This window comes from Ptychodera flava, chromosome 21 (assembly GCF_041260155.1).
Source record: "Ptychodera flava strain L36383 chromosome 21, AS_Pfla_20210202, whole genome shotgun sequence".
Classification (NCBI taxonomy): Eukaryota; Metazoa; Hemichordata; class Enteropneusta; family Ptychoderidae; genus Ptychodera; species Ptychodera flava.
This window is the reverse complement of record NC_091948.1, coordinates 18,129,607-18,156,002: the sequence shown is the minus strand read 5'-3', so window position 1 is coordinate 18,156,002 and position 26,396 is coordinate 18,129,607. Positions and strand designations below refer to the sequence as shown.

At 38.8% G+C, this 26,396-nt stretch overlaps 1 protein-coding gene across 1 annotated transcript; it reads left to right on the top strand.

The window, feature by feature from the left end:
• Nucleotides 1-13,776: 13,776 nt before the first annotated feature.
• Nucleotides 13,777-16,485, top strand: LOC139122234 (uncharacterized). The gene has a single exon (XM_070687661.1). The coding sequence runs from the start codon at nt 13,777-13,779 to the stop codon at nt 16,483-16,485; it is 2,709 nt and encodes a 902-aa protein (XP_070543762.1).
• The last annotated feature ends 9,911 nt before the right edge of the window (nt 16,486-26,396 follow it).

Sequence of the window (26,396 nt, the reverse complement as noted above, 5' to 3'; positions counted from 1 at the left end):
GAGTTCCAAAACCGCCGGAGAAAACATCAGGTTAACGCCAAATCAATGATATTTTTGGTTGGCTGGGCATGATATAAACTGAACCTATTTGCCTAGTGTTAAAATTGGCGAAATTTGGCCCACTTTTTCCTCGGGCAGTGCTCGGGCAGTTCTCGGGCAGTCCTCAGGCAGCTACGGGCAGTCACGGGCAGTAATTAGTAGGAGCGGGCCGATCGTTTCGTCACGCTTGAGTGACGATTAAAATTAGCGCGTCAAAACTTTTGAACAAATTTCAACATTTTGATGAAATTTAGACATTTACACATCATCTTGGTGTTTCTGTCTACTTAGAAAATACTACGATTTCATCACGGGACTCGTACCACCCACTAACAACAGCAATTCTATCACCGTCGGCGGTCACTGCCATGTACCAGGGCAGTCTCAATTCACGATGGAAAAGATTACGTAGCCACGTTGTATCTTCTCTCCAAATCGAAATCCTATCATTGCCGTAATCACAAACATAAACATTGTCAGCGCCATCAACGGCAATGCACTCTGGGTAGTACAGCTGAGCATTGCCGGTACCGTAGTGACCGTATTTGTACAGGTAATTGAACTGAGTGTCAAAACACTTGATGCAGTGATTGCCATAGTCAGACACCATGATGACATCCCTACTGTTGACAGCGACAAAGAGGGGGTTGTTGAATTCTGTATGACCATCTCCTCGACGACCAAACTCTCCAATGTACATTCCGTCCAGGCTGTACTTCAGGACGCGATGACCGTTGACCTCTGTGACAATAACAAACCCCTTCACAAGAGCTATGCACCAGGGATCTGAGTCTGCAGGTAGGGTAATTATTCTGATAACTTTATTATTTTGATCACAAACAACTATTTGCACATTACTCTCATCAAGGATGAAGTAGAGGGTTGTCCTGAGAGACAGCTATGGACACTGGCTGGAATGGCTTGGCAAACTGACCAGTGAAACTGCCCAACTCCTTTTCACAAGTGTAATCTTGGTTCAGTATGTGTACAATATTGTTGTCGCTGTCACACACCAAAAGTTTATCACTGTGGAATGCCAGACCATTTACATTTTGAACTTGTGTCCTTGATGACCCTTCAGAGTTCTTCTTGACCATCGCCCTGAAAGGTCGAAGGTCAAAACAGGATAAGTAGAACTGAAGAGAATGCACTGACATAGTGACAATAGGCTGTACCAGAACTGATAGATATACACTGAAGCTGAAAGCAGATATGGGTTCACATTAAACTAAATCACAAAGTCAATCATTTACCTAAACTTTTTAGTTTATTTATTGTAATCATCTCATAAATAAAATTTTTACTATGGCAACACAATATAAGTGAATGTTCTGTCGAAGATAGTCATTTCCAAATTTCATCAACAACACAGCTTTTCATGTGTAGTTTATTGACCATATTGATTATTAACATATTATTGTAACGAAGATTACTTTGTCTAGCGTTTTTGATTGATGACAACCTTGCTGCCATAGCAATACTTTTTATAGAGTTTGGTTCAAAATTTGTCACTTGATCTTGTGTGTTTTGACCTGAAAGGTCAAAGTGAAGGCAAGATCACAGAATAAGCAACAGAGATGTGTAGACAATCTGACTGTACAGTAATTCAAATACCTGTGAAATATGAACAAATATTGACACAAATTCAATTGCACCGTCATGATAATTACACAGCCAAGCTCCTCCCTTGATGTTTTAATGCCCTATTACCATGGCAACACAATGAATACAAGTTTTTGTCAACAAATGACCTTTTCCGAATATTTTATAGTGTAAAACAATGCAGCTCGTAGATGTGTGTTGTTGATCATACTTGTGCTGCTGTATCCTAAACATACTTGAATGTTTAATTTAGTAAAAATTAATCAAGTAAAAGCCATGTTGCCATAGCAACACATTTGTAGACTATGATTCAAAAGTTCTCATCTTTGTATATCTGCTACGTGTTTGGTCACATCAAAAATTCTTTGAAAATGTATTTTGGATAAAGCAAGCGCACTGTTCTACAAGCCAAATTGCTGTCTCTACAAATGATAAATGATAATAAAATAGTCTTTTGGTGAAAAAATGATATTTCTGCTATTATGCCATGAAACTTTCAAGTCACTCTCTATTTCATAATTATATATTTGTAAAATTATAGATCATAAATTATAGTATAATACTGGTTGTCGCTAATGTTTTCCAAAATTAATGTTCCATTAATGCTGTGGTTGTCTCTGTGAAAGATACTGTTACCTTTGAATTGGAGAACTTCATGTTGCCATGACAATACTTTTTGCAATTTTAGTTCATTATTCTAGAATATTTATTGACCAATGCCATGAAAGGTCAAAGGTCATAGATGAAGGCAGGATAAATATAAAAAACACCTATAGTAGCTCTGTGCAATCTGGGTTTCCTCTGGGTTTTAAAAAATCTTAGTAAATTTACGAATCTCAGTTTTAAATTATTAGTAAATTTGATAAAATATTAGTAAATGCTATTCCGGTGGTTTACCAGTCTTTGGGAAGTGTCAATGAGCTTCTCCAATACGGTGCAAAGACTGGATGTGCTACTACTGAACATACCAATACATGTAGATTTTGCGCCAATAATTCTCCTTTGTTTCAGTGAACACCACACTGCAAATGCCTTCTTGAAGTCAAATTTATCAATATTCCTCAGAGATGGTGCCTCTATTGCAAATTGTCATAATGGAACTAACTGTGCTAACTTTCAGCCTTGCCCTGGATTTTGTTTTTATTCTGTTGTACCTGGAAAAGCTCCTTTCACAAGCAGCAGTGTTTATTGGCAATATCAGACCAATTTTGACTACTGTACACAGGTTTAGATATATTTCATCAACGTCCTGATCCAAGTATGCCCAATGCATCTTGAAATGAAGCCAATGGGTGTTGGTGTTAAAGTATTATTTTTAATTTGAAGACATTTCTGAGCAATTCTATGCATTCTTATACTGTGTATGAGAGGCTATTCCCACATACACACAGGGAGGGTTTCAGGGAGGGGCCCCTCCATGTGTGCAAGAAAATTTTAAAATTTGAAGACATTTTGGAGTAATTGGAGGATTTTTTTAATTTGAGGACATTTCTGAGTAATTTTATGCATTCTTATACAGTGTATAAAAGGCTATTTCAACATACACACATGTGGAGGGTTTCAGGGAGGGGGTGTGCAAGAAATTTTTAAACTTTTAAGACATTTTGGAGTAATTTAATGCATTCTTGCATGTACAGTATGAAAGACCATTTCAGCATAATAGTGTTAAGGATTTTTTTTTTAAATTTGAAGACATTTCTGAGCAATTTTATGCATTCTTATACAGTGTATAAAAGGCTATTTCAACATACACACAGGGGAAGGGTTTCAGGGAGGGAGTGTGCAAGAAATTTGTATATTTTAAGACATTTTGGAATAATTTCATGCATTCTTGTATAGTATAAAAAACCTTTCAACATACAGAATAATCATTATCACAATCAGTTAAAAAAAACGTCAGAAAAATTAATTTGATATCACTTGGGTCTGTCTACTGCATTCAGTTGGCAAGGATAATAGCAAAATTTCACCAGACTGTTGTGTAGAATTATATTTAGCTCATGACTTGAACAAACACTTTGATGAACTGATTGCCTCCTGATATTCGTAATGCCGGCTCCGTTGACTGTTTTAAGCGCGTTTTAAAGACTCACCTTTTTGCAAAGCACTATTACTAATGTTTTGGAAAGTCACCATTTTACCGGAACCGCTGATGCTTGATTTATTTTACGTTTTCTGCTACTTACTCTGTTTAATTTTAATAATGTTTTTTGTATTTTGACTGTTTTTACTCTGTAGAAATTTTCATCATTTTTAACCATTTATGTTTTTAGCCTAATTTGATTGTTTTAACATTTAGTTTGTCATGCTTTGCTGGTGTTTTATCAATTTTAAATGTGTAAAGCGCGCTGAGACGTATGTGTAGTGCGCTTTAAAGAAATAAATATTATTATTATTATATACATCTTAGATAGGGGTTTTCACAACCAGAAAACGATCCGCTAGAACCCTGACCAGTCTGGCTGTACAAAGTTTTTTACTGATTTAAAAAGATGCTTCGCAAAACCCTGCTGAGTGAAATAGTTCCCGATTATGTTGCGTAAGAGCTTCTGCGCTACCAAAACGATGAGAAGCGAAGCGTCAGATCAAAATTGCTGAAGTGCTTTGCCTTGGAATAGTTAGTAATTCAATACCGAATTGAGATTAAGTCCTAGTGTTTAGTATCATTATACTCAATTTTTCTTTGAATTTCTTTTGTATTCCATTTGATTGTGCTAATTTTTGAAGATTGTTCAATGAGTCCGGCTCTGTCTACTAGGTTATAAATTTTCCTCGGGATCTGAACTTCATTAATTCTAAGTTTGCATGTGGTCAATTAGGACACAAAATTCCAAGTGATATTCACTAAATACCTACGTCTTCAAGCACATATTCGTCTCCAAATCACTTTTTTGAAATTGTTGCCAGTTATTCCTGAGCATGCTGAGTGTGCTTCGTGTCTCTTGGGTTGGATAAAGGTCATGACCTCAGACGCGGTCTATAAACTTGTCTGAGCGAAAAAATACTTTACATATGTACCACAGTTTACTTGCATCGAAGCCCGCTCGTACTACAGGTATTTGGACTGCAGTGCAATACCAAAAACATTATGCCATTCCTTTATGTTAATGAGTATTTACCAATTTTGACCCGGAACTATTTTTGTTGGAGTTTGAGTCTCAGATTGGCAATCAGTCATTGATGCTGCAGATTGAAAAATGTAATAAAATAATCGCAATCATACCAATCCATAATCCAATAACACTAGGTCAAAATTTGTAAGACAATAGTTGTAAACATAGACACAAAACAGCACAGAACAGACAGTAAATAGACGGTACACAAACAAAGGCCCCATGTCACCGATGCCATCAGTATAAATCATTTAGGCATCGAATATTTCATTTTTTCTGCATTTTGTTCATCACAAATAATTGGTAAGCAGGGGATTACCCTGGCTCAAGAACGGCATGAGATAAAATCGCACATAAAAAAAACTGTGGGAGAATTTCAAAGTCTGTGGGAACCGGACCTAACTTTCCCTGATTTTCTGCATATTGGTTAATTTGCATAACAATACACTCGGTTAGACAGTTTTGGATGACCTCAGTTTTCAGACATTTAATGACATGCTGTTCGTTATACTCACTTCGCTCCGTTTTGATAGCGTTTTACAAGTCATGCTACAGCATATTAAGTCAGGTGACGCTGCCGTCCCGTTTTGGATTTTTTTTGTAGAAGCTATTTCGGGCGCTACAAACTTGGTGAAGTTAGCCACACCGTACGATACGAGGTGTCGAACGGAACACACAGGGACAGCCCGTGTCCGATATCTAAGCGCTATACACGTTGAAATATAGTTGCGTCGTCCATGGATTAAAGGTAACTACCGGTAATTATCACGAAATATTTACATATAGTTTTCTAAACTCATCGAAATTGAAAATCGGGGTTCGAAGTTTCAAAATATCAATATTTAGCCCCTTATCACATTCAAAATACGACGTCCGATTACTGCGATAGCAGTCCGATTACATGCACTCAACATGGGGGCAAAAATTTGGCAACTTTGACCCCCTAAATGCACTTCACTTCTGTCGGTGTTAACATTTTGAGGATAAACACAATAAAGTTTCGAAAGGTATGATAATAAGATTTCGTTGTGCTCGTCATTTATGAAACGGCTTTGGGCGAAATTCACTACCCTGTCCGAAAACTGTCACACTGAGTGTAGTTGTAATCGGAGGCAGTCGAATCCATACTTTCTAGTGCGGGAGTAACGGAAGTACAGTAGTCCAGAATAGTGCATTTTCGTTTTTTCTTCGCACTACCACTCGTACTGGACACGAATATTCCTTCGAAAGCGCCATTTTGAGCGACGACAACACACTGACATCAGCAATGAACACTTGCTGTATCGACTCCAATGACTGGTCAATGAACGCAAACTTCCTGTGGGCAACCAATCACAAACGCTGTTGAAACGGGTAACTCTGCAACAGCCTTTTTCTAGCGTAATTATAGCGCTCTCTACGGCGACACAACGAGTGGTTCTGTACTGAAAACCTGCCAAATATTACCGATGAATTTAGATCGCGTAAAGGTATCACGTACGCGCCATTTGAATTATCAGCGCGACTTTTTTGCCCAATTGATTTTTCTGAATGCGATTTTTCTGATTTTTGAGCGTAAATATCGCGTTATCGCGCCCCAAAGTGATCCCTGTAAAGTGTAAATGTATGATAACTTCGCTGTAGGCTAATGTGATTAGTTGATTAAAATTAGTTCAGTGTAGAAAAGAAGGTAGAATAAATTCGGATTGGTGAGTAAAAAAAACGATTAAGTACTTTCGATAGGATTTTCTGACTCGATGTGCGGGGGCGGTGACAAACGTTATGGGATGCCACACTGTTTGATTGGACAATCTTGTGAGACGAAAGTTGCAATTTGTGAACCACTCACAGACCTTGTTGTTGATGAACTCCCCCCCCCCCCACGTGGTATAAAATTGAGACAAAATTCGGAAAGGCCAATCATGGCGCAAGTTTTAGAGAAGACAATCAACCCGAGGGATATGGGAGGGCTTTATTTTTTGCTCACGTGTTCACACACGTGAGCATATGGTTTAGCCATGTCTGTCTGTGTGTGTGTGTGTCTGTGTGTGTGTCCGTGTGTCTGTATCCCCATTATCTCAAAAACGGCTGAACGTTTTTCAGTCAAATTTGGTAGACATCTTCAGAATTCAAATGGCTAGAACTGAAAAGGTTTTGGTGGGCGTGGCTTGCATATTAATGAAGTTATCACAGTTTTAATTTTTCTGATACATGGTAGTCTATCGGAAGCCGGTATCTGTGGTTTGAGGGCGCTATCTCCACGTTACACTCTGGCTAGAACGATGCTGAAGTTAGACTCGGTTTCGGATTCGGTTTCGGATTCAGTTAAGTATTCCTGTGGAATACTTTATTTTCACTTGGAATTTTATTTTCATTACTTTCGCCGGACCTGTTTTTCTGCTACAATAAAATCCAATCAGACTAGACAAAGTGAAAATAAGACAGTGAAACAACGAAAATCTGTTTTCAGCTAAAATAAATTCCAGTGAAAATAAAATAGTCTTCAGTACTTTCGTATGAAAAAGCTAAATACTTGTCGTCAAGAACAAGTTTTTATTGGATTACCTACCGGCATATGTAGTATATATATTAAAGCATAAATTGTGTGCATATTTTCACAATCAAAATGGTACTAAATTGACATTACAGAAAACTTCGAAGCACTTTAATTCGGAATTGAAAGGAAGTGTCGAGAAAGGACAACGACATTTACAAAAACATTTATACTTTAATTTGTTTATATGTCACGATGTGTGTCACATGGTATAATGCTAATGTGCTGTATTACTTTGCTGTTTTGGTTGATGTTGTTCTGCATAGATTTCATTTAAAATGTACCATACCAAACCTGGACTAAACTATCATTCATATGTTGTATAATAAAGATTGCATTGAATGCATTTCTTTGTATTGTGCGAAGTACTGTTAGTTTGAATAGTCTAAACTGCACAATACCAATAATTGCTCATGAGTTGTAACTTTTGACTAATTTTCCAGCAGTTTTGTCTGGTGTATTCATGCACTATAGTTTCTTGCTCTACTGCCTAAAGTTTTTTGTATTTTAAACTGTATAAATTATGATTATGTGCGAAACATTTATGTCATGAAATATATACTACATGTGCAGTAAGGTGATCTCCTTGTGTATATCAGTAGTTATCATATTTTCGAAAAAATAATAACATAAGCTGGAAATATAAAACTATTCTCAGTTATTCGAATCCGAAACCGAATCCGAATCCGAAACTGAGTCCAACTTCAGCTCATCGTCTGGCCGAGAGTAAAGCCGTAGTACTCATCGTCAGAAATATCGTGAAGGCCGGCTATTGCTGGCAATCCGAAGCAAGGTAACGGCACTAAGCTGCTTCATAAACCTTAGTGCATCTAGAGGACCGTCACAGGAAAAAGTCAGGTAAGTGTTTCACTCTTTTGTATGGTAACAAGTCGCGATGATACGTGTTACTGTTAGTGTCAGTGGAAAAACAAGGTGGCTGATGTGGCTAAGGTGTACGGTATGCGTATCCTTACGACGTCGGAAGATTTTGCGTCAAAAGATTAGACTTTGTATTTGTGAAAATAGACAAGATTTCATCTAGCTAAAGGTAAATTTGTTCATTATGGAAGCGATCAACAATTTTGAATCTCGAGGACGGTGTCCTTGATGAGTCGTAAATATGAACAAGTGGTGAGGACACGTGTTAGTGGAAAACAAGATGGCCGACGTGGCCAAGGTGTACTAACTAGTATGCGTATCCGTGCGACGTCAGAAGTTTATTGCGTCAAAAGGTTAGACGTTGAATTTGTGAAAATAGACATGATTTCATCGAGATAAAGATAAATTTGTTCATTATGGTAGTGATCAACAATTTTGAATCTCGAGAACGATGTGCTTGAGGAGTCGTAAATATGGAAAAAAAAATCAAATTCGTTCAATAAAAATACACATCTCCAATAGAAATATGGCCGACTATGGTCATTCAAGACACAGTACACATTTTTCAAGGAACCAAACATTGTATAGAGGGGGAAGTGTAGTTGTTGTATATAAGGGTTGTTTTTCAAAATATTGAAATTGAGCAGATAAATCATAAACGTTTACCTGGAAAATGCCCAGGGTAGGTCCGTTTATTTGCATATTTTATGGTATATGTCTTCCTATTTTTTGTCAAAGAATTTTAGAATTCGATAGACTGATATATTATACAGTTCATGATGGGCTACATACATGACTCAAATTTGTTGCAGTTATTTGAAAAGTCCTGATCAAATGGGAGCAGTACTTTGGCAGTATTTTTGATAGGGTGACATTTTGTTGGCATGAACTTTCTACTGGGTATTTTTTGAACTTTAAATTTAGGGACGGACCATTAGACTTTGGGAGGGGGGTGGTCACGACTGGATTCTGAATTTTTTTTTACGTCTGATAATTTTAAATTTTATTTTTTTCAAATGAAAATAGACTTGCAAATTTTTTTTTTCTGAATTTTGCAGAATTTTTTATTATCGGTTACGTTCTGAATATTTTTTTTTTATTTTGGAGAGAAGTCTGAAATTTTTTTTTTCAAATTTTCTGCTCTGAAATTTTTTTTCCCGGTTCTGACCACCCCCCCTTCCCAAAGTCTAATGGTCCATCCCTTAGCCCATGCTGCCATTCAAATCAGCTATTGATTTATTTCTTTACAGATTATGTTACGGTCAAAATCAACATCCCCTTATTTGGCCATAGTTCAAATTCAAAGTCATGAGTCACCATCAACTTCCGTCTTTAAATGTTTATCTTTTGTATTACGCACTGCGCACATGCAGCCATTCCAAGCGTGCTTTTAGACACTTTAAGTTAGACCTTCAGAGAGTGGACATGTCTCTGAAAGTGACCGGCTATAGTTCTCGCCAAGATTGCTTGTAAAGACCTTTTTGATGAAACAGCTTTGAACCTGTTGATGCGATAGTCTTATACAACCCTACACAAAATCGGTAAGCAATTCAGTTGATTCTTTTGTGACTTTAAAGCAGACATTCTTGAAGGAACATTGAATAGCCTTATTCCATTGTGAGACTCTAAGAGCACGTGTGCCTAACAAAAGGCCAAGGACCTTATTGAAGTATGCGAACAATGAATGTTATAATGGACACATTCAAGTTGGACTCTGATTACGTTATATACAACCTTTTTGAGACCTTTTAGTTGAAGTAGATTTAGTTATTGTATTCTTATGCATCTTTGAGCTAGTGATTGTTTCAAAGCAGCTAATTGTTAATTCAGTCAGGGTTGCTTTTATGCAAATGAGATCTTGTCAACGAAAGTAAACGTTCAGTCACCGTTAGAGGGCGTTTACTGAGGTGGGTCACGTGACCACCCCACCTATTTGACCTTTGACCCCTGAGTCATGGAGCATTACTTCCTATTAGTTACTTCCTGTTTCCAATTTCCTGTATCATAGAGAGTATTTACTTCCTGTGTGAAAGTAGCTTAGTTCTCACTTCCTGTATCGTTTGGTTATATTTGTTTTCAGTTAATCGTTCCCAAACGTTTGTAGTACAACATTCTACTCAGAGAATTTCTTGTTCTCAGTCTGGAAGACATGCTTGTATTCGAATAAACCACGTGAAACTTAGATCGGATATTTGCTTCGTCTTATTTAAGAGGGAACGCATTACGGAATATCAGTTGTAGACGACTATTGCATAGTAGTTGCAGACAAATAATTTTGAGTCTTAAGGAATTTGTTTGCGCGCTACATTTCTCATTAACGATTTTGTATCGGACTTGTGATATTCACCTAAGTCAAACCATGGAAGACGAAGAAAAGAAATCAAGAACTTCGTCACCGGAAAAGGAATTGCAAGAACCCAGGCGTAGCGGCCGTGACAGAACACTGTCCGAAAAAGGACTTAAATATGAGTTATCTACTAAAGGTGGCTTCTTAGAGAAAACAGCGAGTTCGCTAACCCAAAAGTCCACGAAAATACAAGACCTCATCGCTGATAAGGCAGACCTATTCACAATCAAACTGAAGTTTGAAGTGTGGAAGGAGCTGCATCAAGTCTTTGCAGACACGTGCTATGAATACGAAAGTTTACTCCCAAAGGATCAGGTGCCAGACGAACGCCTTCGTTGGCTGGCCGATGTCGAAGACGTTTTTGGGACCTTCTTTAAAGACACCCATGCATGGGTGAGCAAACAGGAAGCGAACCCAACACCAATTGTGAACCCCACACCAATTCATCCACAAGAGGATGTAGGACCAGAAGATAGTGTCTCTCAAGTCGGCACACCGAAGCCGTCTGTAGTTGGCAGCCAGAGTGGGGTCAGCCATCATACAAGCCACAGTGCACTCTCAGCCACCAAACTAGCAGATGAAAGGGAAAAGGCTGAACTGTTGGCAAGGTCAGCTAAGCTCAAGAAGAAGCAAGAGATTGAGCGTGCTAAGTATAAGCTTCAACTCCAAGAACAACGGGAGAGGCAAGAAATGGAGCGGGCCATGGCAAGACATGAGCTTCAACTCAAGGAGGAGCAACATGAACTTGACACAAAGATTGCCGTAGCCGATGCTAGAGCTAGATCTCTGAATAAGTTTTTTGGTGACGAATTCGAGGACGATATCGCCATCAATATTAAGACTGAACCACTGGAGGACGAATCCATTGTGTCCAGAACAAACCACGAAAGACCACAACACCAGTACGAGTGTATAAGAAGGAAACTCCTACAATAGAAAGGGAGAATGACAGTGAGGCGGATGATTTAGAAGAAGAAGTCAGTGTAGCACTTCCAGAATTTCCATTAGAAGCAGTAGCAGTAACATGAGTAAGACGACACGTGACTCTGCACAGTGGCCATGATCAGAGCAATAAAGAAAATGTCCACAGTGATAAAGAAGTTTGACGGTAACATCATGGAGTACAGATCATTCATAGATGAGTTTGAGACCAAACTAGTACCGACTGCCGAAGATGATAAAGATAAACTCACTCTGCTGAGACAGTTCACGGAAGGCACAGCCCATGAAATAGTTCAAGGGTATGCGGGTATAGATGCAAGTGAAGCATATCAAGGTGCCATGGAGGAGCTGGAAGAGCGCTATGGTGATCCACACAAGATAGCCAACGCCTACCTGAGGAAGGTTTTGGACTGGCCTCCAATCAAGCCAGACAACGTTGCCTCGTTAGACAAGTTCGCCATCTTCTTGAATCGATGTAAGACAGCAACCCGATGCGTTGATGGCCTAGAAATACTAGAACATTCAGAAAATATGAAACGGATCGTCAAGAAGCTTCCTTACTTTATGTAAGATTCTTGTAGGAAATGCACAGTAAAGATACGCAAAGCCAAGAAAAGAGTAAGATTTGAAGACCTTGTTGATCTGGTGAAGTCCGAAGCAAGCAGACTGTCATGCCCGGACTACAGCAGACAAGCAATGGCTAGTCTTGACAATCCAGTGAAAAAGAAGAAAACCACAGACAAATTAGAACAATCTTTCGGCACCAGTGTTACGAACACAAACAAGAAGACGAACAATGGGAGCAAGAAGAGCAACACTTCGACCTCTAAACCACAAAAGGCTCAACAGAGACCGTGCCTGTACTGCCAGAATGGCGATCATTCTTTCGACAGTTGCGAACAATTGATTGCAGCCAGTCAAAAAGATACTGTTAACTTCCTGAGAAACCAGGTGTACGGTATGTTTTGGCTGTCTGAAACCTGGTCACCGGAGTAGGCAATGCAAGCAGAAAGCTAAATGCTCCAAATGCCAAGGAAAACACCCAACAGTACTACATCAGGATCGTCGACCGACAACTGATAAAGATGAGGATTCAAAGAGACCAGTACAGACGGAGAGTGTCGCAGTACACTGCACCACGGCAGAGGTGGACCAAGTACAGTCCTTTATGGGGACCGGTGGTCAAGACGATGACACCGGTGGTGATGATGATAACTGCAAGGTCCTGCTGACTATTATCCCTGTCAAGGTGAAGTTGAAAGGCTCAAATAGAATGGTACAGACTTATGCCTTTCTGGACACAGGTAGTGTCATATCATTCTGCACAGAAGCGTTACAGAGAAAACTTGGAGCCACAGGCAGAAAGACAAAGCTGACGGTAAATACAGTGAATGGCTTAGGCAGCCACACCTGCGACAAAGTCACTGGCATAGAGTTTACAACCTAGACTGTTCAGAGCCACAGGTAGAGCTGAAAACAGTATACACTAAACCAGAGATAGGCGTCTCTGAAGACTACATTCCCCGTCAAGAGGATCTCATGAGATGGCCGCATTTGAAGAATATAAGGCTTCCAAGAATAGATGCCGAAATAGGACTGATGATAGGTACCGGAGAAACAGCAGTATTTACCCCTCTGGAAACAAAATGTGGTCCGGACTCACCCCTCACGCATGCAGAACACGCGTAGGATGGATCCCCTGGCACGTAGTCAGATTGAACGAACAAGGGCAACATCCTCCCAGCTACAGAACAGAAGTTGTGGCCGTAGAGGATATGGAAGAATTGGATAAACTAGACAGGTTAGTGCGACATTCCATTGACCTTGATTTTCCTGAGCGCATGATAGATGACAAAAGGGAGCACTCCCAAGAAGACAAGAAGTTCATGCAGAAAGTAAAGGAAACCATTGAGCTAGCAGACGGACACTACAAAATGGGACTTCCATTCAAAAATGAAAGAGTTCGACTACCGGACAATCAGCACTATGCCTTACAACGATTTAAAGGCCTTGAAAGAAAGTTGAGAAACACCCAAAGTTCCATGCCGACTACCAGAAGTTCATGGCAGACATAATTGAGAAGGATACGCCATACAAGTCCCTAACGACGAGTTAGATCGAGACGACGGAAAGGTACATAATGGTATATACCCCACCATGGAGTATATCATCCGAAGAAACCAGAGAAGATCCGCGTTGTCTTTGACTGTTCAGCAAAGTTCCAAGGTGTGTCGTTGAACAACCTATTACTACAAGGGCCGGATCTGACAAATAATCTACTAGGAGTGTTATTACGATTTCGACAGGAACCAATCGCTTTAATGGCAGACATAGAGGCTATGTTCCACCAGGTAAAGGTTAGAGAAGAGGACAGTGACTGTCTACGCTTCTATTGGTGGCCAGATGGAAACATAGAAAGCCCTCCAAGAGTCTATAAAATGATGGTTCACCTGTTCGGTGCAGTATCATCCCCGAGCTGCGCGAACACAGCACTACACAAGATGGCCGACGACAACAGCCACCTATTCAACAAGGAAGTTGTCAAAACAATAAAGAGAGACTTCTACGTAGATGATTGCCTCAAGTCGGTAGAAAATGCAAAGAAGGCAATCAAGTTGACGCAAGATCTGACTGCTGCTTGCAAGAAGGGCGGTTTCCGTCTAACAAAGTGGGTGAGCAACAGCCGTGAAGTATTGGAGACTATACCAAAAGAAGAAAGAGCTAAGGAAGACCTGAAGCTGGAATACGACTGCCTACCAGTAGAGCGTGCCCTAGGTACTTCATGGTCGGTCGAGTCAGACACCATAGGATTCCAGATCAACATTGAAAGCCGGCCTCCAACGAGAAGAGGCATACTATCAATTATCAGCTCAGTATACGATCCCATTGGACTCGCAGCTCCGTTCATCCTACCTGCAAGAATACTACTTCAAGACTTGTGTCGTAGAGGTATTGGTTGGGATGCAAAGATCAAAGAAGACGATCGGAAGAAATGGCTAAGATGGCTATCAGATCTTCCAAAACTAGAAAACGTATCAACTCAGAGGTGCTACAAACCAGCAGACTTTGGCGAAGTCAAGGTACGTGAAATACATCACTTTTCTGACGCCAGTGAATATGGATACGGTGTCGCATCGTATATTAGACTCATTAATGAAGATGGAAGAATTCACTGTGCCTTCCTTATGGGAAAAGCAAGGGTTGCACCACTGAAGAAAATTACCATCCCACGCCTGGAGCTGACAGCAGCTACAGTGGCCGTGAGAATGAACAGAATGTTGGAGGAAGAACTCGACATTAAGAACGACAAGGTATACTTCTGGACAGACAGCACATCGGTGATTAAGTACTGCGCCAATGAAACATCCCGATTCCACACCTTCATAGCCAACCGGATCAACATTATACGTGAAGGTTCGGATAGTAAACAGTGGAAGTACGTCGACACAAAATCCAACCCAGCAGACGACGCATCTAGGGGACTAACGGTAGACAAGTTCCTGCAAAACAAAAGATGGCTGCGAGGACCAGATTTCCTGTGGAAACGAGAAAGTGAATGGCCTACACAACAGGACATCTCCAGAGCGCTATGTAATAAAGACCCAGAAGTCAAGCGGGAAGCATCCGTGTACAGCACCGTACTAGTAGAGCAAGAGTTTGGGGTAGAGAAGATCTTACTACGCTACTCCAGCATGATGAAACTAAAGAAAATAGTCGGATGGTTCCTGTTAGCGAAGAAAAACCTTCAAGATAAATGCCGCAAAAGAAAGGAAGGCGATGAAGACACCAACGCAGATACTAGCCAGAAGAGTTGTGAAACAACAATCCCACCTGTTTCACTAGAGAATCTGCAAAGGGCAGAAGATGCAATCATGAAGTATGTGCAGCGAAAGCATTTTCCAGATGAAATGGCACTCCTACAACAAAAGAAGCAAGTCAGGAGATACAGCCCATTATATAAGCTGGACCCAATTTTGGATAAAGGAATAATACGAGTTGGTGGACGCCTGGAACGTGCCTCAGTGTCACCAGACAGCAAGCACCCAATAGTGCTGCCTAAAGACTCACCAGTGTCAACAATCATACTCCAAGAAACCCACAAAGAAGTCGGACATCTTGGAAGAAACTCGATGCTGGCGAAGCTAAGAGAGAAATATTGGATTCTACGGGCGCCTACAGCAATCCGCAACCTCGTAACCAAATGTGTCATCTGTAGAAAGTATAGAGCGAAAGTTTGTGAGCAGAAGATGTCAGACCTACCTAAGGACCGCATCACCCCCGAAGAGCCACCATTCACTCGCACAGGTGTAGATTACTTCGGACCACTGGAGGTCAAACGTGGCCGTGTCACTGAGAAGAGGTATGGAGCGATCTTCACATGTATGGCGACTCGTGCGGTACACTTAGAAGTAGCCTGCTCATTAGATACAGATTCGTGCATCAACGCCATCAGAAGATTTATAGCACGAAGAGGACAAGTTAGGTCCATCAGATCGGACAACGGGACTAACTTCGTCGCAGCCGACAAAGAGCTGAAGGAGAGTATCAGGAGATGGAACCAAGAGAAGATAGCTGAGATGCTCCACCAACAAGACATCAAATGGGAATTCAACCCCCCAGCAGGTTCCCACTTTGGAGGAGTATGGGAGCGTCACATCAGAACCATAAGGAAAATCATCTTTTCCTTGCTCAAAGAACAACCACTTCGCATGTCAGATGAAGCACTCCGAACGCTGTTCTGTGAAGTGGAAGCCATAATTAACAGCCGACCAATCACCAGGCTGTCAGAAGATCCGAACGATCTAGAGGCATTAACACCCAACCACCTGTTAATGCTGAAACCAAAACAGGCCCTGCCACCCGGCTTGTTTCAGAAGAATGACAACTACGTACGCCGTCGATGGAGACAAGTGCAGTACCTGGCAGATATATTCTGGAAGAGATGGATGAAAGAATATCTCCGTTGCTACAAGAGAGACAGAAGTGGCTCGAGATCAGAAGAAACCTCAACGTTGGAGACGTGGTGTTGATCGTCGACAACACAGCGCCGAGGAACTCCTGGTCCATGGGCAGAATCACCGAAGTGATGAAAGACAAGAAGGGACTCGTCAGGTTTGCAGAAGTCAAGACCAGAGCGACTACTCTACGACGTCCAGTGGATAAGTTGTGTGTGCTCCTGGAGGCCGACGCCATTGAAGATTCGTCTGAAGGACACAAGAACAGCTAAGAACTTTAATCTTTTTTATTAGTGATATATGAACAGTATATTATTCATGTTTGTTTAGTTAGATTGAATTTTGACCAGTTTAGAATATTGGATTTATAATTGTTCCGAGTCACATCTACACAATTAGGGGACCGGAATGTTACGGTCAAAATCAACATCCCCTTATTTGGCCATAGTTCAAATTCAAAGTCATGAGTCACCATCAACTTCCGTCCTTAAATGTTTATCTTTTGTATTACGCACTGCGCACATGCAGCCATTCCAAGCGTGCTTTTAGACACTTTAAGTTAGACCTTCAGAGAGTGGACATGTCTCTGAAAGTGACCGGCTATAGTTCTCGCCAAGATTGCTTGTAAAGACCATTTTGATGAAACAGCTTTGAACCTGTTGATGCGATAGTCTTATACAACCCTACACAAAATCGGTAAGCAATTCAGTTGATTCTTTTGTGACTTTAAAGCAGACATTCTTGAAGGAACATTGAATAGCCTTATTCCATTGTGAGACTCTAAGAGCACGTGTGCCTAACAAAAGGCCAAGGACCTTATTGAAGTATGCGAACATTGAATGCTATAATGGACACATTCAATTGGACTCTGATTACGTTATAGTACAACCCTTTTGAGACCTTTTAGTTGAAGTAGTTTAGTGATTGTATTCTTATGCATCTTTGAGTTAGTAATTGTTTCAAAGCAGCTAATTGTTCATTAAGTCAGGGCTGCTTTTATGCAAATGAGATTTTGTCAACGAAAGTAAACGTTCAGTCACCGTTAGAGGGCGTTTACTGAGGTGGGTCATGTGACCATCCCACCTATTATGACCTTTGACCCCTGAGTCATCTTAGAGGGAGTATTACTTCCTGTTAGTTACTTCCTGTTTCTAATTTCCTGTGTCATAGAGAGTATTTACTTCCTGTGTCATAGTGTGAACGTAGCTTAGTTCTCACTTCCTGTATCCTTTTGTTTTGATTTGTTTTCAGTTAATCGTTCCCAAACGTTCTCAACGTTTGTAGTACAACACTTCTACTCAGAGAATTTGTTGTTCTCAGTCTGGAAGACATGCCTATATTCGAATAAACCACGTGAAACTTAGATCGGATATTTGCTTCGTCTTATTTAAGAGGGAACGCATTACGGAATATCAGTTGTAGACGACTATTGCATAGTAGTTGCAGACAAATAATTTTGAGTCTTAAGGAATTTGTTTGCGCGCTACAGATTACATCTACCAAGCCGAAGTCCTGCACCACTACTGCTCAAGAGGTTGATTTTGCTGTAATAAGGCTTGTATTTGGCCGCTAGAAGGCTCACATTTGCACATTTTGCCGCTGGAAGGCTCATATTTGCATATTTGGCCGTTGGAAGGCTCACATTTGGTCGTTGGAAGGCTCATATTTGGCCGCTAGAAGGCTCATATTTGCACATTTGGCCGTTGGAAGGCTCACAGAACGCTCAGACATTTGGCCGTTAGAAGGCTCACTTTTCACTATTATAACAATCACACCATCATAAGAATCAAATAAATATTTAAAAATTGGAAGATTTGAGTACTTGCTTTAATTTTATAGTGACTGCCACAAGATATATATACACAACATACAGAGATATATTTATTTATTCTTGGTGTTTTATCTAATAATCCATCCATCCTAGAGAAATACAAGGATAATTCTACACGAATTCTTGAGTGAAACACAACAGCATTTATTCCAGATTATACCTTTTTGATACTGCAACAAGTACAATAATCTGAAGGAATCTTATCACATCTGTTAGAAGTTGAAAACATCAATACAATGAGAGTAAAGAAATTAAGCCACAAGGCCAAAATGAAAGAGAAAATTGCATCTCCAACATAAAAGACAATGTCCACAAAATTCTTACAGAAAGGTGGTTATTGAGGTGATGGCAATTGTTTATTTAGGGCTATAAGTCAAGGTCTCTTTGGATCTCAGATTCATCATAATGCTGTAAGATTACAAATTGTCAACTATATAATTGATCATTGGGATCAATATGAGCAGTTCATTAAAGGTGAATATCAGAGATATCATGTAAATAATCAAGATGACTACAGACAGTACATGTCTATATCTGACCCAGGTTTGGCAACTCATGGTGGCCATATTGAAATAAATGCAGCTGCTATGGCATACAGTGTAAAAATTGCAGTTCATCTAGATGTTCTGAATGAACCATTCGACACTGAAGGTGAATCCTCTGAAACAATACACCTATTATACATGCAATCCGTGTAGAAGGACAAATTGATAGTGGGCACTATGATTTCCTTGAGAAAAGAGATACAGAGACATTTCATGACACGGCTGAAACCACAGACTGTGCAAATTATAGAGAAAAAGAGAAAGTGAGAAGACAAGAAAAGAAAGCAAGAAAAAAGGAAAATGGTAGAGTTCAGAGAAAATGAACAGCAGAGAAATGTTCAATCAATGAAATTAAGACGGTCTGATGAAGTGTACAGACAAAGTGAACAACAGAGAAATGCTCAATCAAAGAAATTAAGACGGTCTGATGAAGTGTACAGACACAATGAACAACAGAGAAATGTGAAATCAATGAAATTAAGACGGTCTGATGAGGTGTACAGACAAAGTGAACAACAGAGAAATGTGAAATCAATGAAATTAAGACGGTCTGATGAAGTGTACAGACAAAGTGAACAACAGAGAAATGTGAAATCAATGAAATTAAGACGGTCTGATGAAGTGTACAGACACAATGAACAACAGAGAAATGTGAAATCAATGAAATTAAGACGGTCTGATGAAGTGTACAGACAAAGTGAACAACAGAGAATGTGAAATCAATGAAATTAGACGGTCTGATGAAGTGTACAGACACAATGAACAACAGAGAAATGTTGAATCTATGAAATTAAGACGGTCTGATGAAGTGTACAGACAAAATGAACAACAGAGAAATGCTAAATCAAAAAATTCAGACGTCTGATGAAGTGTACAGACAAGCTGAAAAAGAAAGTGATGCAAGAGCTAAGAAAATTAAAAGAAATTGCAGTGGTGCCAAATCAATTAATGAACTTATTGAAGTTTTCCATAAATCAGTTCAGAATGGTCCAACATTTGTATGTGTGTGCTGTGAACAGCTGTGGTACAGAGAAAGTGTTGTAAATTACAATAATATTAAAAGTAAATTGTCATCATTGGCATCATCCTATGTAAATGCCACAGATGATGAAATGTCACCATTATGTCAAACTTGTTACTCATATTTAAAAGAGTCAAAGCTGCCACCTTGTGCTGTAGCAAACAAAATGTCATTCCCAGGAATCCCACCAGAGTTAAAATTACATCCACTTGAAGAAAGACTTGTTGCCTTACGTATTCCTTTCATGCAAATCAGAGAATTGCACGGGTAGACAAGTTAGTCTCAAAGGCAATATTGTAAATGTCATAGCTGATGTATCTAGCACTGTTTCAACATTACCCAGAACTATCAATGATTCACAAACAATACCTGTCAAATTCAAAAGGAAAATAAGCTACAATCATGCCTACCAAGTTGAAAATATTAGACCTCACAAAGTGATAATGGCAGCAAAGTGGTTAGTTGAAAACAGTCCTTTGTATAAAGCGGAAAGATAACAATTGGTACAAATTGGAATGTTTGTGATCAGAATGAATCTGATGACTGGGAAGAATTTTTGCAGGACAATGATTGCAATCTTAATTCTAAAATAGATCAACAGGACTCCTGTAATGAAAATGTTGATAATAACAATGATGATCATTGTGATGATAACAATGATGATTGGACAGAAGAAATCAATTTAGAGGATCAGGCTGCTGGAACAATAGATACAATGCTTTCACTTTCTTATGATAGAAACATAGATTCACAAGGAGCAATTTGCTTTGCCCCGGGTGAAGGCAACAGACCTTTAGGTATATTTCAAGATAAGTATTCCGAAGAACTCTCATTTCCAACAATTTTTTGTGGTCAGCCGAGACAAAGTGAACAAAACATCCCAGTATCATACAGTACACTATGCAAATGGGAACTGCGACATAAAGATCGAAGAGTTGCGAAATCTGTTCCGAACATTTTCTTCAAACTGAAAAAATTACAAATTCAGCAAATCAAAGACAAAGCATCATTATGCTTACGCAAATGTAATCTGAAAGGCCGTAAAGTAACAGCTGGTGAAGTGCAATCTCCTCAAAATGTAGACAAGATAGTTAGACTTGATGAAGGATTCAGGGTATTAAAAACATTGAGAGGGTCACCACCATATTGGGAAAGTGCTAAGAGAGACATTTTTGCTATGATACGCCAAATTGCAATTCCTACATACTTCATGTCCTTCTCATCAGCAGAGTCCAAGTGGATACATCTTTTGAAAATTCTTGAAAGACAGTTCATGAAAAGGAGTACACAGACAATGATATATTAAATATGTCATGGAACACTAAGTCTGAACTGATCAAATCAGACCCGGTTACTTGTGCTCGACACTTTGACCATTGCTTTCAGCAATTTATGCATGATTTTCTACTAAGTTCACACCATCCACTTGGTGAAATACAGGACTACTTTTACAGAGTCAAGTTTCAACAAAGAGGGTCACCACATGTACACATGCTTGTATGGATCAAAGATGCACCACAGTATGGTGAGAATGATGATGATGAAATTATTAATTTCATAGATCAGTATATTACATGCAGCAATGAAACCAGTGATGAAAACCTTGCAGAGTTGATAAATTATCAGATGCATAGACATGCAAAAACATGTAAAGTCAAAGGTCAGTGTGTTTGTAGATTTGGCTTTCCTCTACCACCTATGCCAAGAACAATGATATTGCAACCATTACCTATGGATATTGATGAAACAACAGAACAGAGCCTTAAAGAACACTATACACGTATTAAAACTGTACTTTCTGATTTACAATTCGGAGAAAAGCTCTCATTTGATGAATTCTTAGACAAAATACAACTTGATGAGGAGACCTACATTTAAAGCAATACAGTCATCCCTAACATCTGAAAAAATCTTCCTCAAAAGATCACCTAATGAAATCAGAATAAATAATTATAATGAAATTCTACTGAAAGCATGGAGGGCAAACATGGACATTCAATTTATTATAGATCCATATGCCTGTGCAATGTACATAGCATCTTACATCAGCAAGCTCAACGAGGAATGAGTAACTTGCTAGCTAGAGCTGTAGATGAAGTAGAGAAGGAAATCAAGACATCAGGGAGAGTGTCAGACATATAGGAAACAAATTCCTAAATCATGTTGAAGTTAGTGCCCAAGAGGCTGTGTATCTAACTATGCAAATGAAATTGAGGAGAGCATCACGAGATGTCATATTTGTTAATACATCACCCCCTAATGATCGAGTTATTCTACTGAAACCACTGGATGAAATACAAAATATGCCGGCAAATGCTACTGATATAGAAAGTGACAACATCTTGAAAAAATATGAGCGTCGTCCAAAAGCCCTTGAGAATTGTGCTTGGCAGATTTTGCAGCTTGGTATACTTTTGAAAGGGAAAAACCTGGTGAAGTAGAGAAGAAAGACAATGATGATGTTTACAATGATGACAACAAAACAGTGGGACAACTTATCGTGTCGGATAAAACTTATCTACAAAAAACGCACAAAAAGTAAAGTCATCCGATATGTTCGTTTTCATAAGAGAGAGACTCAGAAAATCATTACAGAGAGTTAGTAATGTTGTTTTATCATTGGAGACATGAAAATCAACTATTGGCTGGTTGTAGTACATACCATGACCGCTATTTGCAAATAAAATCAGGAAGTAGATACTAAACAAAAGGACTACAATAAAAATGCTGAGGCATTAGATCAAGCAATTGAAGCAGTACAGAATACAGCTGTGGATATGTTTGACAATATTGCTCCAAATACAGAACATCAGGAAAGACAAGACTCTGCAGAAGGATGCAGACAAAGTGACACAATGAACATATTTGCCCCACAGAATGACAGTCATTCACAATATGACATAGGACAAGACATTGGCATGGCTGTAAACAATCCCAATATTGAAGAACTTCAACACCCACGAATGCCTGACAGTCAGCTGTACCCCATTTTACAGATTCTTAACAAGAAGCAAAAAGAAATATTCTATCATATAATTCATTGGATTAAAACAAAAACAGATCCTTTGCATGTGTTTGTTACAGGTGGAGCAGGTGTTGGTAAATCTGTTGTTCTGAAATCACTTTATCAAGTACTTTTGAAACATCTTTCAAGTCGTCCTGGTGAAAATCCTGACAATGTATTACTATTACTCATGGCACCAACAGGCAAGGCTGCATACAATATTAAAGGGAGTACAATTCACTCAGCGCTGCAGATTCCTGCAAGCCAAGGATTTCACTATAAACCCTTAACATCAGAAAGACTAAATACTTTGCAAGCAAAATACAGAATTTAAAAATTATTTTCATTGATGAAATCTCCATGGTTGGCAATGGTATGTTCAACTACATCAACCTTCGGCTTCAACAAATCATGGCAAACAATCAGCTCTTTGGTGGTGTCAGTATAGTTGCATTTGGGGACCTATATCAATTGAAGCCTGTCTTTGATGGCTGAATATTTAATGATCTTAGGCATGATTATGGACCACTTGCTTTAAATATCTGGAAAGACCTATTCAAACTGTTTGAATTAACAGATATTATGCGTCAAAAAGATGACTTGGATTTCGCACAATTACTTAATCGTGTACGTGAAGGAAAACACACTTCACATGACATCAGTATTCTGAAAACCCGCATAGTACAAACCAATAATGGAAGTCCACCGTACAATGATTCAATAGTGCATCTCTACTGTAAAACAGACTTGTTGATAACCATAATGTGTTAGTGTACGACAGACTTACAGAAACTAAAACAAATGTATCTGCTACTGATACTGTAATTGGGGATGTCTCTGAAACAGTGAAACAAAAAACATTAACCTAGTTGCAATGTTAGGTCCTCAAAAGACAATGGGATTAGTATCTCAATTATCCATTGGAATAAATCAACGAGTTGAACTATGTATGAATCTGTGTGTTGATGATGGATTAATAAATGGCACTCCAGGAGTAATAAAGTTTATTGATGGACCAGACTTAGATCATGTCATGGTTCTATGGATTTTATTTGATGATAGCACTGTTGGCAAAGCACTGCGACAAGAAAAACGACATTTATACCAGAGGAGAGTAACCAAAGCATGGACACCCATTACACAGATATCACGGCAATTCAGAGTAGGAAGACATAAAATGCTGATGAGTTGTTAGAAAACAATTTCCCATCAGACCAGCCAGTGCAAAGACTGTCCACCGTTGCCAAGGTGATACTCTCACTGATGTAGTTGTTGATTTCAGTACTGCTTCAAACAGAAACCAGTGTCATATACACTATGTTGCCCTTAGCAGAGTCACAAAACTTGCTGGTCTTCACATAACCACATTACAGGAAAATCAAATATCTGTCAGCAGTGATGTCACAGAAGAAATGCAACGCATGGCAATTCCATGTACAACTTTGCTTGACTTTTCCATATGATATACCAAACAAATTTATTGTTGCTTATCAAAATGTAAGATCACTTCATTGCCATTTTCAAGATGTTGTCAATGATTTCAGTTTGACATCAGCTCATGTACTTATTTGCAGTGAATCAAGATTACAAAGTGGTGATCAAAATGATGATTACACAATTCCAGGTTTTGAAATTTCAAGACATGACGATAACAGAAATCAAACAACAAGACCATATCATGGCCTAGTATGTATAGCAAAGCGAACATCCTGGAGTCGGTTCCACAATCACACAATTACTTACACTGCGAGTTTATCACAGCAATATACAAAACAACATTTGGCTTACTTCAAGTTGTTGCTATTTATATTCCACCTTCAACACCAATAGGCAATTTAAAAAGAGCTCTTTTAAATCTTAATGAAGAACTCCACAATAATCTACCAACAGTGATACTTGGTGATTTCAATATTGATTTGTTACAAGAAACAACTTCAGCACAACAATTGATTGAACTTATGACAAACCAACTCAAATACAAACAAGTTATCCAACAACCAACAACAAACTATGGATCTTGCCTTGATCACATTTATACAAATATTCAGTCTACAGATTTTGGTGTACTTGAATCCTACTACAGTGATCACAAACCAGTGTGGGTAGCAGTATAAAAAATTATAAACACAATCACTCACATAATACTCAGTTATGCAGTCATGTCAAGCACAAAATAATGCAAAAGATAACTTTCAAATGAGCTTTTCAATGCCATTCAACATTAAAAAGCACTTCATTCAACTATGCCCTGTTGATGCTGTCATTGTCATTTCAACTTGCCTCCTTTTCTTTAATATCTCAATACTAAAGCTTCAATCTTGAATTCCACATACAAATTACAAACTGATAACTATCACTAATTATTTAATCATCTAATTCCACCATAATTTGACAGCTTAGTATCCATCTATTCCATTGGAAAATATATTCTACTTGTTATACTCAGGATGGTCTTGGTACTTAAATCCACAAAACTATCAATAAGATAACTGCATAACCAAAAACATCAACATTGTCTAGGATATATTCATGTCATGAATTATTCATTTTATTTCTATTACTCAAATACACTACCAAGAATTATTAATACGCAAAAGATCATGATTTCAATACCTAACACTTCCATTTCCTCCCTCACATAATTCTCAAAGCGCAAATGTTATTTCTACTTTCACTAGAATCTATTCAACCATATAAAAACTGCACTAGATAGACAAATACAAGATTGACCTACTTACAGTGAAACCCCTAAGGGACGAACCATTACACTTTGGGAGAGGAGGGGTGGTCAGAAATGGAAAAAAAATTCAGAGTAGAAAATTTAAAACCAAAAATTTCCAGAGCACTTTGCAAAATAATAAATTAAATAGAAACGCAAATCTGTAATACAAAAATATACAAGGACATTCAGCGGCAAAAATATTACATATGGAACTTTACATTATACTATACATAACGATGATGTTAAAGGTTTTTCCACACGAGCTCAACGCCTCAACTTGCGTACGCATGTGCACATGTAAATTAATCACAAAACTGCACTGATTCTCGGTTAAACACGAAAAGGCTGCCTCCTATACCGAATACCTAATATCATTCTAGGGATCCTGATCACCTCATTTTGTATGCATTCCGCTTTTGAATTGTCATTGGCCCATCGACAAAATTGCAACATTTTTCGAACTACACTAGGACACACCCACTCCCTTGCTTCCTATTACGTTCGTTGTCTTTCCCCATACCTCTCATTGGTCCGGACGAGGCAGTTTCAGAATCCACTTAATATTCATGAGCACTATATAAACCTACCCTCGTGATCTTGCGCGGGACAATCTACAAAATACCAAGACTAACTTTACATTGACTTTCAAAACTTTTATTGCTATCTCCTACTTTATCAAGGAAGTCATCTTCTACATGGCCATTTCACCTATATTGAAAGTTCCCTGAACATTGAGTACTATAAACTTTCCATTTCCGGTTTTCTGTAATAAGAACAAAATTTTGATCCAGAACATAAATTGTCATGTTTCTATATGAGATAAATACAAAGTTAACAGATTGTCGAACTTTCATGAGACTGAA